The sequence below is a fragment of the Apteryx rowi genome, unplaced genomic scaffold (assembly GCF_003343035.1).
Source record: "Apteryx rowi isolate R43461 unplaced genomic scaffold, aptRow1 scaffold_646, whole genome shotgun sequence".
NCBI lineage: Eukaryota > Metazoa > Chordata > Aves > Apterygiformes > Apterygidae > Apteryx > Apteryx rowi.
In genome coordinates this window covers 383,997-400,454 of record NW_020450923.1, presented here as the reverse complement: position 1 = coordinate 400,454, position 16,458 = coordinate 383,997, and the positions used below count along the sequence as shown (strand labels likewise).

Genomic DNA, 16,458 nt, shown 5'->3' with positions numbered 1-16,458 from the left:
CCTTTCCCCCCYTCCCCCCCCCCTTTTTTTTTTTTTTTAAAAACGCACAAGCTATCTAAAAGCTTAATCTCATGTGGTTGCTGGTTGCTTTTGCAGACAAGGCAGTAAAACCAGGAACTGGTATGTTTAAATGACCAGAAGTCAGAATAACCGGTTTTGTCATTTTTAAGTTTATGTGAGACTGATTTAGACTAAACTGTTCTTAAAGAGGCTGGGTCTTTTCAGGAAAAACGTGGAGCTGTTAAATATGAAAGAGCAAGTTCTTCCATTTCTACTGGTAATTAGACACTTGTTAATAACAAACCCTAAATAACCAAAATATGCTTTTCCATAAGCTTAAAAAAAAAAAAAAAAGCAAAATTCAGTGACTGTTTCCTATTGTAAGAAGGTGTTATTGAAGTCTTAGGTTTTTTTCTTTTTTTTTTTCTTTTTGGCAGTATACCATTGCTGTACCACCACTATGCCATACAGTTTATCCTTCAATCAGACATGGCACATAGCACGGGATCCTTAAACGTACATTTACTGAAAAACACTGTATTACAGGAGACTCTTCATGGCAAGTCTTAATTGAATTTGAAACAAGAAGCATCAAGCATGAAGACTCATTTCAAAGCAAACTAAGAGATTACACCAGATATGAATTCTCCATACAGAATGATTACTCTTCACGTTGGGAAAGGAACATTTCAAAATAGAAACATGTCTTCTCAGCTCATTTACTGCTTTGCCATTATTGAAGATACCTGTGTCCAAAAAATAATTTCATTTTCACAGCACAGACCCTTCTTTGATCTAAGGAGGTTGGTGAAGGGGAGGAAGAATAGAAAAACTTTAAGAAAACAAAACCCCAAAGAATTCTATAATGACACATTAAAATGACTGTGTTGAGTATTTGGGGATTTACTGCAAAACTATAATAGGACTTTCTTGCTTAGTTAATATCAGACTACTTTACAGCCCACTTTGTATGGCAATATATTTTTGGAAATCATCTAAAAATATATTTATTGTCATGATAATAAGACCCTTCCAAATCTATCAACATCCCTGCAATGTGAGTAAAACACATCTAAATTACTGAAACCGTTTGCATACAATTCTATCCTTATTTAGATTGTCTTATCCCTAGATAAGGATAGATTTGTACATCGACAGTTGCATTATGGCAAACAAWAAATGCAAAACATGCCTGTATTTTGTATAAATCCATATCAATCAGTTCAAACAAATCAGTATTGATCAAACTCTGGAATAAACTGAAGATAGATTACTAAGAACAGAAAGGTGGTTCTTTGGTTAAAGCATGTACAACTGCTACTTTGTACCTAGGACCTCATTGTATTTGTGGAAAAGCTGTTCAAGTCTGAAATTTCCACCAAAAACACACTTTCTATTTTCAAAGGTATAAAGGTCTGTTACGTCAAAATATTTGAACAACCAATAGGAAGAGTCTTGAATACGACCAAAAATGCAATTTAAGCAAAATTACATGTGGAAGAAAAGCACTAAAGTAGTTTGATTCTACAGCCTGGCAACACCCCATTTCAGGGATTTAAAGTTTCTCTCTCATATTAAGCTATTTGTCCAGAGGCTTATGGGGGTGGGGGGGACCCTCCCCCTTAAATTTCTTTGAAAAGTAACCTGAAGTCAGCCACTGCATTTACAAGAACAATATTAAAGCTCCCTTCAACCTCTTCCTGTTATTGGAAGTAGATGTGACAATCTTATGTTATCGCTGCCTGAAAACATTTAAGGCCGTTGATTAAATTTAGTTGAGAAGACAACTCCATTGGACGGTAAAACAATTTAAACAAGTCCTCCCATTTCAGTATGAGGAAATCTCACATTTAACAATTTGCAAGTCTATTAATTTCAGGAAGATATTAGAAACACCAGTCTCCAACAACATTAAACTTCAGTGCTTGTAAGAGAATAATATTTAAGTGTTACAGATTGATATGATGGTCAAAGTCTCTAAAGAAATACTTTGAGGAGCAGCAAATAATTATATTCTATTTTCGTTTAACAATGAGTGGTTTACACCTTTTAGCCACCAACTAAAACACCAACTGAGAATAAACATTTTGGAGTAAGATTTCTTTAAAGCTACTACAATTTAATAACACAAATAACCAAATAAATAAAAGCCAAGTTAGTCATTTCAGCAGATAGCATGATGACTCCAGTGGATATACCTGTCCACTTAACCATCATTTTTATGAAGACAAAAGGTCTACAAACAAGGTGATTGAACTGTGTGTTAGTATGCAAAGCCATGGGACGTAGACAGTCTCTCTTGAGGAGGCAAAGTGCACAATAACGTAAGGCCAGCAGATGTTCAAGAAGTGGCTTCTCCTAAAAAACAAACTGTGCTTCCTTGTGAGCTGCCCCTAGGCACAGCTGAAAAGGGACAGAAGGCCATGGCTGTTGTGGAATCAAAACAGCAGAGAGTGATTTTCTCACGTTGAATAGGTGCAGCACAGCACCTACATCATTCTGCAGCTGTTTTCATCTCCTCAGGACTCTCCCTAGATGACCTGAAAAAAAGATTCATTTGTTGAGTGGCTGCAGATGTCTAGTTTTCCACAAATGAAGAAGGAAAAAGCACACGTGAATTTGCGTGGGTAATGTGGGAAGCTCTATGTACACTGTATGTGGAAAGTCCTGGAACATGACTTAAACCACAAGTCAGAGACTACAAACAGGTCTAATTAGTGTTTTTTCTTGTAAGCTACCCACAGGGAAGATAACATTATTCATGTGAACGAAGCACAAGATTCTTTTAGAAGCACAGAATCCTCTCTAAAATATATGTGTAATGAGCTAACCTATGTAATTAAACAAGGCAATAGAGACATTACAATGGCTACTGTCATTAATAATGTCACAATAGGACTTCCAACTCTAAGTATTCAGTTAGGGGTTTATTCCTCCCATTGCTTAGCTGTACAGTTTAAATACACATTTCTGTATTCCATGTTCTGTAACCTCAATAAAGAAATTAAGCAAGACCATACTCTTTAAGGAATAATTGCATATAAAGTGATCTCATTTTTTAAATTCAAGTCTGTCTATTCAAATTTTGCAGATAGCAATATTATATAGTAACATATAGCACAATATTTGCAGACAGGTCTGTTCTGGAGGCCAATGAATATTACTTGTTAGATATCCATAAATAATAGTTTTGTGCATGGATAAAAAGGCTGTTCAATCATCTCCAAACATAAAGTCAATATATGAATTACAGGATACAAAGGCATTACTACTGAATTTTCTAAAATAGCCCTCTGTAAGAAGTTGAGGAACACTAAACACACATTTCAAATTCGTAAACCCCAGTGAGTAGTTTATAGTAATTTTTATTCCTAAAATATAGAATAGCTGAATCCTTTCCAAACCTCATGTACACCTTTATGTGTGGATGCACTCACATGGATACACACACATACATACACTCTGTATACATATGTGTATATACACTGATTCACTTACAATGCACAAGACATTTACAACTTACCAGTAAATCTGTAATGGCCATGCTGCTTGTGATGGAGTGGGCACCGAATTTGTTGGACTCACCAACATGGCACTATATATGTTGGAGGCAACCACAAGTATACACAGTAGAATTGGTCCTATGATGGCTCCTTCCAGTCCCAGGTAATATGCACCACCAGCTACTGCAAGACCAGTCAGGTAAGGATGACCACCTCTGGAATTATGTCACAAGTAGGAAAAAATTAAAACAATCAACAATACTATGGATTATGAAATGTGGATCAATTATAACATTTTATTTAGTATATAAAATTATGTAACTGTTCATAGATACCTATATTCATACCATAAACTGCTGTTTGAGTGACTGTACAAATATCATAAGCTGTATTCTGTACTATATTTGCACATAGTTCAAACAATTTTTTATACCATATAATGCTGGTAATATCCACATCTCATTAACTATTTTCTAGGCAACTATTAAAGTCTGAAGGAGTTCACTGTAAGAACGTTTGTTTCAAAATGAAAAGATGATTGATTACAAAGACTGTTCATGCTTTACAGTCAAGAATTTTTAAATTGTAAGACAGCTAGCAACATTTATTATGAGTGCTCCTGAGCAAAGATATTAACTTACACAACTGATACCAACTTATATTAAATCTCCCAAAGAATAGTTAGCATTTATCTTTTAAATAAACAGCCGTGTCTTCTCACTTTGTCATAAAACAACCTTTTGGCTGGAGGGTTTGTTCGCATTAGCTTTTAATGTTCTCAGAAAGCAACAGATTTATATAAACCTATTAATATTTGCTATGAAGTTGGGGCCAATGGAGCTTTCGATAAGTGCTATTATGGCAGCAAGTCAGCCCTTCTGTTTTTCTTTTCTGTGTGTCAGTTCTAACACACAACACAGATCCTGCAACAATTTTACACAAAAACCAAAGCCGGTTCATCAGGCTTACAGTTTATAAGCCAACATAATGATGGTAAATATGGAATTATACGAGAAAACTTGCAGTTTAAAATTAGCACCCCGAAAGTGGGTCCACCTTTGTGAAGTTGCTCTAAATTCTGAGTGCAACGGAATGCAAATACTGGCTAGTCAGTTTAGAGCAGTTTGTCTACCATTGCCCTGACTTCTATCCAACTCTCACACTTGCAGTCCTTGCCTTTATCACAGTTGTGCGCAAAATGAAATCATGAAATGTTGACCTATTATATATCTTACACACCTCATTATCATCTCTTACCTAGATCAGATTTAATACACTGGTACGGTCAAACAGTTTTGTTTAATAGGGGACAGACTTGACTTCAAAGTTTTATGTTTTTCCAACAGCAGACATGTGATTCACTCCTAACCTTTGTGAAATCTCTGATAATTTTTTTCCAACACTTGCAACAGTTTAAGGGTTCTTCTGGCCAGTTTGTTAAATCACACCACAAGCCACCTGATGAGACAGGACTATAATATCAATTCAATACATTTGGAAAACCCTGCATAACCTAATTATAGCTATTTCAGATGGACATAATCTAATCTGCAAGACAGCCAGATGCTTACTGTTCTATTTAATGGAAGAATACAATTCTGCTCTACCTTTAGAAAAGTTATTCCTGCCACATATATTTTCTGGACAGTAAACAGAGCCTTCATCCCCTACAGCTGAAAAACATTCTACTAAGTGGAAAAATTATTGGCTGGTTCAATAGCTACTGGCCCTAAATTCATCCACGATTTATTGTTGGAAAGACATTTTAATTTCCTTATACTTCACCTGTTTAATTCATGGAAAATAACTAGTGCCACAGCATATGAGAAACACTATTAATCACAGACCCACCGAACAGTGGAGGTCAGAAGGGACCTCTGGAGATCACCTGAGACAATCCCCCTGCTTGAGCAGGGTCACCTAGAGCACACTGCCCAGGACCCTGTCCAGTCAGGTTTTGAATATCTCCAAGGACGGACACTCCACARCCTCTCCGGGCAAGCTGTTCCTGTGTTTCATCAACCTCACAGTCAAAAAAAAAAAAAAGTTTTCTGATGGTCAGACAGAATTTCCTGTGTTTCAGTTTGCGCCCGCTGCCTCTCGTCCTGTCACCGGGCACCACTGAAAAGAGTCTGGCCCCCTCCTCCTGACACCCTCCCTTCAGATACTCCTAAGTATTGATAAAATCCCCCCAAGCCTTCTCTTCTCCAGGCTGAACAGTCCCAGCTCTCTCAGCCTTTCCTCATATGAGACATGCTTCAGTCCCTTAACCATCTTTGTGGCCCTCCACTGGACTCATGCCGGTAGCTCCATGCCTCTCTTGTACTGGGGGGCCCAGAACTGGACACAGTACTCCAGCTATCACCTCCCCAGTGCTGGGTAGAGGAGGAGGATCACTTCCCTCGACCTGCTGGCAATGCTCTTCCTAATGCACCCCAGGATACCATTGGCCTTCTTGGCCACAAGGGCAAGTTGCTGGCTCATAGTCAACTTTGCTGTCCACCAGGACCCCCGGGTCCTTCTCCGCAGAGCTGCTTTCCAGCAGGTCAGCCCCCAGCCTGTACTGGTGCCGGGGGTTATTTCTCCCTAGGTGCAGCACCCTGCACTTGCCCTCGTTGAACTTCATGAGGTTCCCCTCCGCCCATCTCTCCAGCCTGTCCATGTCCCTCTGAATGGCAGCACAGCCCTCTGCTGTATCAGCCACTGCTCCCAGTTTGGGATCACCAGCAAGCTGGCTGAGGGTGCATTTGGTCCCATCAGCCAGGCCATTAATGAAGATATTAAACAGTACCGGCTCCAGTATCGACCCTTGGGGGACACCACTAGTGACTGGCCTCCAGCTGGACTTTGAGATGCTGTTCACAACTGTGGCTCAGCCATTCAGCTCTGTGCCCAGCAGGTCGGGCAGCTTTTAATCCACCTCACTGACCGCTTATCTGGTTTGTACTTTATCAGCCTGTCCATGAGGATGTTACGGGAGTCAGTGCCAAAAGCCTTACTAAAGTCAGGATACACAGTTTCCACTGCTCTCCCCTCATCCAACAAGCCAGTCATCTCATCATAAAAGGGTATCAGGTTGGCTAAGCATGATTTCCCCTTCAAAAATCCATGCTGACTACTCCCAATCACCCTCCTGTCCTTGTCATGTCTGGAAATAGCATCCAGGATTAGTTGCCCCATCACCTTCCAGGGATCGAGGTGAGACTGACCAGCCAGCAGCTCCCTGGATCCTCCTTCGTGTCCTTCTTAAAGACAGGGGTGACATTTGCTCTCTTCCAGGCCTCAGGAACCTCTCCTGATCACCATGATCTTTCAAAGACAAACAGCAGCTTTGCAATGACATCAGCCAGCTCCCTCAGCACTCGTGGCTGTATCCCATCAGGGCCCACAGACTTGCGCATGTCCAGTTTGCCTAAGCATTCTCTAATCTGATCCTCTGGTCTCAGGGGCCTGGGATTCCTGAAGGCCAGTCTTACCAGTAAAGACTGAGGTGAAGATGGCATTCAGTACCTCAGCCTTTTCCGTGTCCTTTGTCATCAGCGCCCCTGCCCCATTTAGCAGTGAGCCTACATTTTCCCCTAGCCTTCCTTTTGCTGCTTATGTACCTACAGAAGCTGCTCTTGCTCCTTTCAAGTCCTTTGCCTGTTTCAACCTCAGGCGAGCTTTAACTCTCCTAACTCCATCCCTGCATGCTTGGACAGTGTCTCAATATTCCTCCCAGATCATCCGTCCCTGCTTTCACCTGTTGTACACTTCCTTTTTATGTTGGAGTTTAGTCAGAGCTCCTTGTTCATCCATGCTGGCCTTCTCCCATCTCTGATTTCCTGCTTGGTGGGATGAACCATTCCTGAGCCTGGAGGAAGTGATCCTTGAATATCAGCCAGTATTCTTATATCAGCCAGCAATTAGGGGCACCCCTCTTCCCTCCAGGGCCATGTCCCATTGGATTTTTCCAAGAGGACCTCTGAAGTCACAGAAGTCTGCTCTCCTGAAGTCCAGGGTTGTGATCCTGCTTTAATATCCCATACTTCATCATGAGGTGGACTATGTTATAAAATGTGTTATGGGGACTGTTTATCAACAGGTGTACTCTATTCCATGTAATTGCATTTGGTGGTCAAAAAAACAAAATTTCTAGCTTACCACAGAACAGAAAAGCTTAATATCTTTATTCTACATTACCTGTATCATAATAAAGATAACACAAATGAATTCTAGCATGTGACTACATCTGGAGCATGAATTAAAACAATGTTCAATAGAGCAGGCACCCCTAGTCATTACAAGTTCTTAATTCAAACAGTTTTCTAGGATTGTTTCTTAGGACCAGAACTATGCAGTGACCAGAAGAGTGCAGCTTTGTATTCATATTGTACGTGGTTGTCAACATCTCTTGCATGTATGGACCCCGGCAGCTCAATTCTTTGACAACTCTGTTATACATCATTGGTATATTCTTTAGTTGGAATTACACTAAAGGATTCAACTAGACATTTCAGCAGAATAAAGTGCAATGGACATTTCAGTAGTATTTTTAGTTCTCCAGATATAACTGCAGATGTTGAATTTCCTTCAGCTCAGTTTGGAGTTAGCTTCTCTTTGGGTTCAAACTCAAAGCTGAACCCAGGAGGCAGCTCAAGTCAATAGAGGCAGCCAGACACCTAGCAAGATTTTTCCAGAAGTCCTCTGTGCCTAACTCCCACAACAGGAGAACAGCACCAGCAACAGTTTCAGCAGGACCCCATCTCCAATTTCAGCTGTCTCAACATACTAAAAACAAACAAACAAAAAAACCCACACACAGAACAACAAAACAAAACACCACAACAATCCATAGTCAATAGATTTCTACACTGGGGAACAGTGACACAACACAAAGGCAGGCTTCAAACTTCAAACTGACACTGAGGCTCCAAAACAATCCTCAAAATTCTCACAATCCATTCTGAAAAACTAAAGGATTTTTTTTCAGGTCCACAACTAGCTCATGGATCTCTTGTTTGTTCTTCAGAGACATCTGGCATTAGGTGCTTTGAAGGAAGATGCTAGACATTGTTAGCCTATCATTAAATCACAGTATAGTTATTTTCATACTTCTAGAATTACTAGAAAAACAATAGATTTCTCCAACTTTCAGAACTTCAGTTCAAGACCTCTGAAACAACAAATGTCACAGAAGAGAGGCCCAGGAAAAAAATGATACTTGGGCCAGTAAGACTTCTTACTATCAGATGATATCACTGCTCCTATTCCTGTGCTTGAAAATACTGTTCTGCATGCTTCCGAAAAGTATGTTTCATTAAAGGCATCGGTGATCATTAGTCCTTTTTACAATACAGAACTTTGAAAAGTCTTCAGTGTACTTACCCTGATATATCTGAGTAAATTGCTGTATCTACAAAATAGGTTGGCAACAGGTGAAAAACCAAGAGCAGAATGGCTTTACATCCTTGTCCTTGCACAAGCCACAAATCTAGGACCGCAGGGATAGCTGCCCAGTATGTCCCCAGAAATGGAACTGCTCCAAGGATTGCTGCTAATGCTAGAGCACAAAGAACCAGGGATCAGAAAGAGACAAAAGAAACATATTTTACAAAGATATTTAAATTCCGACACTTTTGCCACACTGGTAGTCCCACCTACATCAACTGTGGTAAATAAGACACTGAAGACGTAACAGATAAGGCTCTTGGGGTTTTACAGTTGAAGTGTAGGAAAAAAATAACTAATTATCTCCAAGAAAATGACTCCATATTATTAATATTCCCCATATGGAAAAGTTTCACCAACTGCTAGCCACAAAGACTTACCTCCAAAAGAGGCACCAATTTGGAAAAATTAAAAAGTTATACCAGTCATGTACATTTCAAGTTTTCCTTTCCCATAACTATAAATTAGCAAAATGGGTGCAAGAAATTATGCAAAAAGAAGTCGCAGTGAAGCATTATAAGTTACTCAATCTCACACAGTTAACTGTTATAATATAGGCAGCACTATGAGAAACCAGGAAAATATAAAGCTTCTAACTTCATGTACTTATGTGTGCGTGCATACATGTGTCTCTACATACATATACACCCTTCTGCTTACACAACTACTCGTGCTGATTTCAAATGATATAGTACTTTTGTCATTCTAATTTAATACAGTATGAATGGGCACAATATAAAACATTTTTTGCTCTTTTTTTAGCCTCATTAACCAAAAGGCAAAAACATTAAAGATTTTTTTTATGTAGTTAAAAGAAAAAGAACAATTATATTCTAAGTAAGTCAAATGACAAACAATAAATTTAAGGTAGTTTTACTTTATAAAGCTGCCATTTCATTTTATACGATACTGTTCTCTGTCGCTTTACTGCTTCCCATGATGTTCTCTAGTACATGAATGTACAACTTTTTTTTTCCTATTTTTAGGGAAAGAGAGAGAAAAGAGGAACAGGGCAAAAAGATTTTTCTGTAAAAAAAAAAAAAGTGTTAAGCCATTTCCAAAACTAAGATTAAAGAATAACAGAAAAATCAGAGACTGGTAATGTAGCCAGGGAACAGCACTGAGAATAGGAAGCATGTCTCTATTGTGAGTTTGCATACCATATCTTCCTGCGTTTAGGCATCCTGAAAAACCAACTACCTGTCAATTGTGGAAGAAAGGAAAGATAAGGCAGGCAGAATGAGGTTAAAACCCGGAAAGACCTGGACGGAATACAAGAGGGAAAGAACAACAACCAGCAAAAGAAACAGATGGGGAAGTGAAGTAGTTAGTTGGCTGGGGATGTGTTGGGAAAACAGAAAAAGATAAGGGTAAGAGATAAGGTAGCAACCAGGGACTTCTCTCCACCCTGGTCACGCCTATCCTGAAACATCCCTGGAGTAAGTTTTCAGCAGTGCTACCTACATTCAGATGTGGAACTAAATGTTTTGAAAATAAGAGCTATGAAAAGCTGTAAAGTCTTCATAGGATAATTAGATCTATGGTAGCTTAAATTAAACTTGGAGAAAATCAGTCAATGCTAGGAAGCTCTCTGGATCACAGTGCCTATCATAAAAGTATTATTCTTGTCATAGTATTTTCATAGTGAGGTTTGAACAATAAAGAGTAAATAGAAAATGAGGTTGCATATCGAACAGGGAAAAAAAGATTCTGAATAGCTACTCAGTAAGTTTGTACCATACACTGAATCCACTGACTTGGGCATCACCATGAAAAACAGTATCCAACCCTGTAATTAGGAACTGTGTTAAGGCATTTGCTCAAGTCAACCAACTGAAGGTTGCACATGCAGTTCTAATTCTAAGAGTTGTCAACCTCCGATTTAATGTCCTCTAAAAATAAAATTGAGACTAATCTTATCAGCAGCATTTAATCCTATTGACCTTGTACAATAATCATGTAATATTATCTACACATGGATTATAATTGTTCAAATTCTTACCAGATGGTATGAAGACTATGTTAATCCCAAATACCGTGTGAGTCAGCCAAGTGTAGAGTCCATAGAACCCAGCCATTTTGAGAGAAGCATCGAATACACCTCTAAAATGACCAAAGAAACACTGTTAATTTTATTGGAGATAGGATTCTGGGAACTATAAAGACATATACAAGGTGCTTTGAAAAACAGCAAAGCCATTAGTGCTGTGGGTCATACAATTCAAAATGTAACACTGAACCCTTTATGCATTTGTTCCCTACAAAAAGGATAGGCATCCATTATATTTATCATCGACGGCATTTATAGATTAAAAAACAGACTCTTTACTGTACAGTGAATTCCAGGGATAAAACCCTTGAATGAAACTGCTCAGGCATCGCACCACATCCTCTCTCAAAACAAATCTTTTATCTATGAGATGTATATTCTCTTTACAAAATACTTTTTCTGTGCCATTTTCTGTTTCCAACTGTTCACTCATTTTCTTTATCTGCCTACACTTCTATACCTGCTCATTCTCACCAGATTAATCCACTCATTCATGAAGTGAAATAGTCTGCTTAAAATCTTACCTGCCTACACACTCATATGGCTTGCAGGATGAAAATAACCTAGCACCTCACATTCATTACTGGATTTTAGCCTCAGAATCTTTTATTTCTAGTTTTTAGGTTGCTTACTAGGTTACATTATTAAAAGACACATAGAAAATCCAGTAACCTAATTCAGTCCTGCTGAATCTACCTTCAACTTGCTGGTCACAAAACAAGGTTTTCTTCTGTTAAGCATGACCACAGGTTCATGAAGACAGCAAACTAGTAGTTAAAGACTCTCCATTTTTACGACCCTAGCACACTCACGCATATGGGATGTCCTATAATCGATCTGAAAACCTATACCTTAGGACCCCAGTCACAAAATTTATACTCTAAAGCTGACATACCTCACCATTATGCCAGTTGTTCACCCTTCTTTGAGAAAAGCACTGAGTTTCCCGAAACAACTATTTCAGTGGATGTAAGTAACCAAACCATCCTTAGCAGCTACAAGATCCTCTCCTCAAAACAGTCCCAACAGTTACATCCTTGCACAATTGGTGGCACACTGGCCCTCTTAGCAAAGATAAATGCAAAGTTTGCTGATGTTAACTACCCATTGTAACCTCATGCCTTTAGTTCCATTGCCTGCCTCTTCATGGTTTTGGTAACACTGGCAGGAGAGCAGAGTGGACAGAAGACATGCAACAGAGGTCATGCAGCCAGATGATTAGCTGCAAGGATTTCAGGCACTTCAAATATCAACAAAGTCTGCACAGAGAACAACCCTTTCTGGAACTAATGCCGCCAAGAATGCAATTTCTCTCCTCTGTAGAGTTAATAAAACCTAGAAAGGGAACCTTCCTTGCTGCTACACTACTAGGTAGAATCTTGTCTTCTCAACTATCAGCAAGAATTCAAACACTCCCAGTTTTAGCTTCATTGGGCTCTATTCTCATCATTATTTCCAAGGACAGTTTGCATGTTTTTCTCCTCCTCTTCCACCTAAAGGTATGCACAGATTCCCAAATGACTGCTGTACCAACATCATCTTAATTAAAACTCATCCACTAGAAGTTATGAGTGCATAGCAAACCTTACACGCTAACAGCATTCTTCAAAATAAGAGATTCTTGTAACAAACTAACTAGGAGCAGCTCTTGTCAGCCATTTTCCTGGAAAAATGAAGGGAAAAAAGTGTGTGTGGGGGAAGCCTTAGAGAATGACCTGAAGTAACAAATCCAGCATTTGACAGGCAAAAATTATGTGGTGCTTGAAGAAGGGAAGGAATGTTTATAAATTTGAGGAAGCCTCACTGAAAAGAGCCTGAAAACCTCACAGTTTAGATAAGCTTCCATAATATTATAATGGCAAAGCACAGACCAAGATACTTAGAATCTACAGCATTTTAAAAGTGTGAAATACTCACCTGCATTTTAGTTATACCAGAAGTAAGCTTCTGGTATAACAAAATTTGACAAGGAGGAGAGAAGACCCCAAAACCCACAGCCAAAGCAAGAATGCTAAATGCAAGTTTACATTAAAAACTTGAGATGTTTTTGTATTTCAGCTGCTCAACAATCACATTTTTCTGTACTTTGTGACATTTAATTCATGTCAGTTCTTTCTGAAGCTATCAAAAGAACATTAACCATCAAGTATAAGCATTATATTAAAGAGCAAAAAAAAACCCAACAACAATCTATTAACATTTTATTTAAAGATACTTTATAAAAACAGAGGGCTAAATTCCAGTTTAATCACAAGTTATCTGTGGCTGGATTTTCATTTTAATAATTTAGAATGTGAACAATTACAACAGGAGTTTTGGCAAGGGAAGCCTCCAGGCAGCTGGCAAGATGAAGTGCTATCTATGCTGTAGTGATCTTGAAGGTGCAGCAAGAAACCACTTCTCCTGGTTGCAATAAAGATACTTTTCTTCCTACCAAACCCTTCAGTTTTTATTTCCTCAGCCTTGTTGGTCCCTATTAATCTTAGGCCTCTCCCGAAGATTTCCTTTTGCACTAAAAAGGAGGCATCTCACCACTACTTAAACCCCTCACTGATAAGGCAAAGCTTTCAACTTTTGGAAGGACCTGGCAAACTGCATTAAAAAAAGACCCAGAACAATTTGTTAGAAGGAGGTATAAAGTCTAAATATTTAATAGCACTTATGGTAACCCAGGTTTCAGCATCCTCTAATTTAAACCTTTAAGTAAATCCCTTTCCTTTCAAACAGACAAACTATGACACAAATACTTTTCAGCTGTCAGAAATTTAAGACTATCCTTAAAGTATCTCCTTATTTTATCCATAGAGGTGTTTGCTGTACTGTAGTAAAAGTAGCGTGGTCTTAACTTCTACGAGTATGCCCCAAGACTACATTTCGGTATATAGGAGGCAGGCCTGAGGCAAATGTCCRAGATATCAACTTCACTCGTAATTAAAATATTTCATCTACAGCTACTGGAAAGACTTACTTTCTTAAATAAACATTCATTTTAAATTTCCCCACAGAGACTGTGAAAGAAGGGAAAACAGTCATAGTTTGATAACTGTGCAAATAGACAGAAAAATAATTTTAAAGGGCAAAATAATTGCTGCATTAACCATGCTAGGGAATAACAGCAAATCTGTTTTTCATTCACAAGAAAGCATCCAAAACAGAGGTTCAAATCTAAGCAGTTTTTGCATTTCAGTTCAGACAAGTGTCATTATATCCCCAGCTGCATTTGATTCAGATTTACATTCAAGTTCAGACATGCCTTTTACTAATGTAGTCATGCAGCTTGTAAGAAAATTTTATGCTGCAAGTTCATTACTCATTACAGATGTACTAATAAAGTAACAGAAAACTTAATCATGCATCAACAGGTACATTCCGGTCTGATGCAGTTCCATAAGTTGCTGAAACATAATACATTTAAAATTTCTGGATGATATTACAAAGTTGGGAAAAGCTGCAATAGTTTTAGGGGACAGATCACAAATCAAAATGACCTTGACAAACTATAAAACTTTCCTTAAAAACACAATTTAACAATGGAAAAGAAGTAATGCATTTCAGTGTAGGTGGGGGGGGTGGTAATCAATTGTGCAACTAAAATATTTGGAATAACTAGTAGCTCTGCATAAAGAGCTGGTGGTTACAACGGATCACACAAGCATGTAAGTGTGTGTGTGGGGTGGGGGGGAAGGAAACATCACACAATCTGCATATACATTACTATTGTCTTCAAGATATGAGAAGTAATGACAATCAACTTTACCTAGCAATGCCAAGGCATCAGCTGCAGGGCTGTGTCCAGATTGATATACTAAAGCTTTAAGAAAAATGCAGGCCAATGGATGCAATCAACTGTGGAAAGTGGTAAGACTGATCACTAGACTAGAAAACATGATCTATGATCAAAGATTTCACCAGAAGAGACTTAGAAAGGGAAGAAAATTTGAGGAAAAGATAAGACAACAGCTGTAAAGCCAAAAGGAATGCTTCTTTCTCCACTGAGTTGGACAAGAAAGAATGCACCTGAACTATAGTGAGCTGGGTTTGGGTTTAGGTTTAACATTACTTTAAGAGTAATTCCTATGTAGCCCATAATAGATGACTAACTGATCATCAAATCTCTATTACCAAGCTTTTAGGAGCAGGTTACAGATGTGGCTGCAGCCTGCTGTGCTTGAGGCAGAAAGCCACTTCTCCCCACATCACATGGCAGAGCTGGCAGTGCAATGGCTGGCAAGAAGCCCGTCTCAACGGCTGCATAACGCCACGCTGCCTCTCTAGCGCCTCACATTCAGCATGCAGAATCGATAAGCTGAAAGAAGGCATCATGTGGTGCTGAGAACCTGTGAGATGTTAGTGGTGAAGTCAGAAGTGACACGGGGCTAAATACACCTAATTTCTTTCTCCCTCTCTCCTTTACCTTCTTTCTTTGTGTCCTTGACCAGCCCCAATTAGTTAGAAATAAGCACAGTGGATCCTGCTTTGTGGCAGGTGTAACAGCCCAGGAAAACTCTTAAGTTCCTTGAAACTCATGTTTTGTATTTCTATGAGGAAAAACTAAGAATTATACTTTAAAATCTCTAGATGTTCATATCCATTTGACCTCATGGTTATGGCAACAAAAAAAGCAAATACAAAAAAAACAAAAAACAAAAAAACACCTTTGAAACACTAACCAGAATCTTCATCAACAGTATGCCTTATCTGTTCTGTATATGAGATGCCAGATCTTAAAGCTGATGTTGTAGGCTAGTACAAAATGCTCAACGATTTTATTACCATCTGTAAAAATCAGACCTTTTTGGTGAAATTATGACAGTAAATAAATTCTACATCCTAAACATCATCTTTGCAGGCACACAGCTTCCTTTCATACATAAAAGGAATTCTATATTTCAAAAGTTAGAAAAATCCAATTGCCAGTCATTTTTCATTTGGGTGCTGCCTGTGGGTGAGTCACTTTACCTGCAAGAGCTGTCAGCTGCAGATGTGGTAATTCTTAAGCACTTCATGGCAATTTGGTGTGAAGCACACATAGACATACATATTCCATTTTACCGAGCTTCAAAAAAGCATGCAAACTCAAAAAAAAAAAAAAAAAGAAATCAGAGGACACGGGCTATACTTCACATCATTCAGATTAAAAATTAAGAAACTCCTGACAAATTGCTATACGTGCATAACTGGCAAACTATTTTTCATCTGAAAGTTAGGGAATTTTTCTAGATTCCACTAGGGCAAGTGTCACCTTTTCATTTTATGTTTTGGGGGAATTTTTTTTGGTTTTGTGTTTTTTAGAGTTTTTTTGATTTTTTTTTTTTTTAAACGGATTTGCTGTAAGAAGCCTATGGCTACAGCTGTCTTCTGTTTCTATTGGGAGTTTATGCTAAATGTATGTTCATCTAGTAAAACAAACAAATGAATTCGGGTTCACTCCACAGAGCCTGCAGGTAAGGTTTGTTCACAACTAAGTAGAAGGTG

General features: G+C 38.6%; 1 protein-coding gene across 1 annotated transcript in view; it reads right to left on the bottom strand.

The window, feature by feature from the left end:
- Positions 1 to 1,917: 1,917 nt before the first annotated feature.
- TMEM245 (transmembrane protein 245) overlaps positions 1,918 to 16,458 on the bottom strand; it is an 87,735-nt gene continuing 73,194 nt past the window's right edge. The window contains exons 15-18 of the mRNA XM_026084547.1: positions 10,936 to 11,036; positions 8,871 to 9,045; positions 3,524 to 3,718; positions 1,918 to 2,540 (exon numbers count right to left, since the gene is read on the bottom strand). Coding sequence (XP_025940332.1) covers positions 2,495 to 2,540; positions 3,524 to 3,718; positions 8,871 to 9,045; positions 10,936 to 11,036 — 517 coding nt within the window. The 3' untranslated portion in view covers positions 1,918 to 2,494. The remainder of the gene's footprint in view (positions 2,541 to 3,523; positions 3,719 to 8,870; positions 9,046 to 10,935; positions 11,037 to 16,458) is intronic.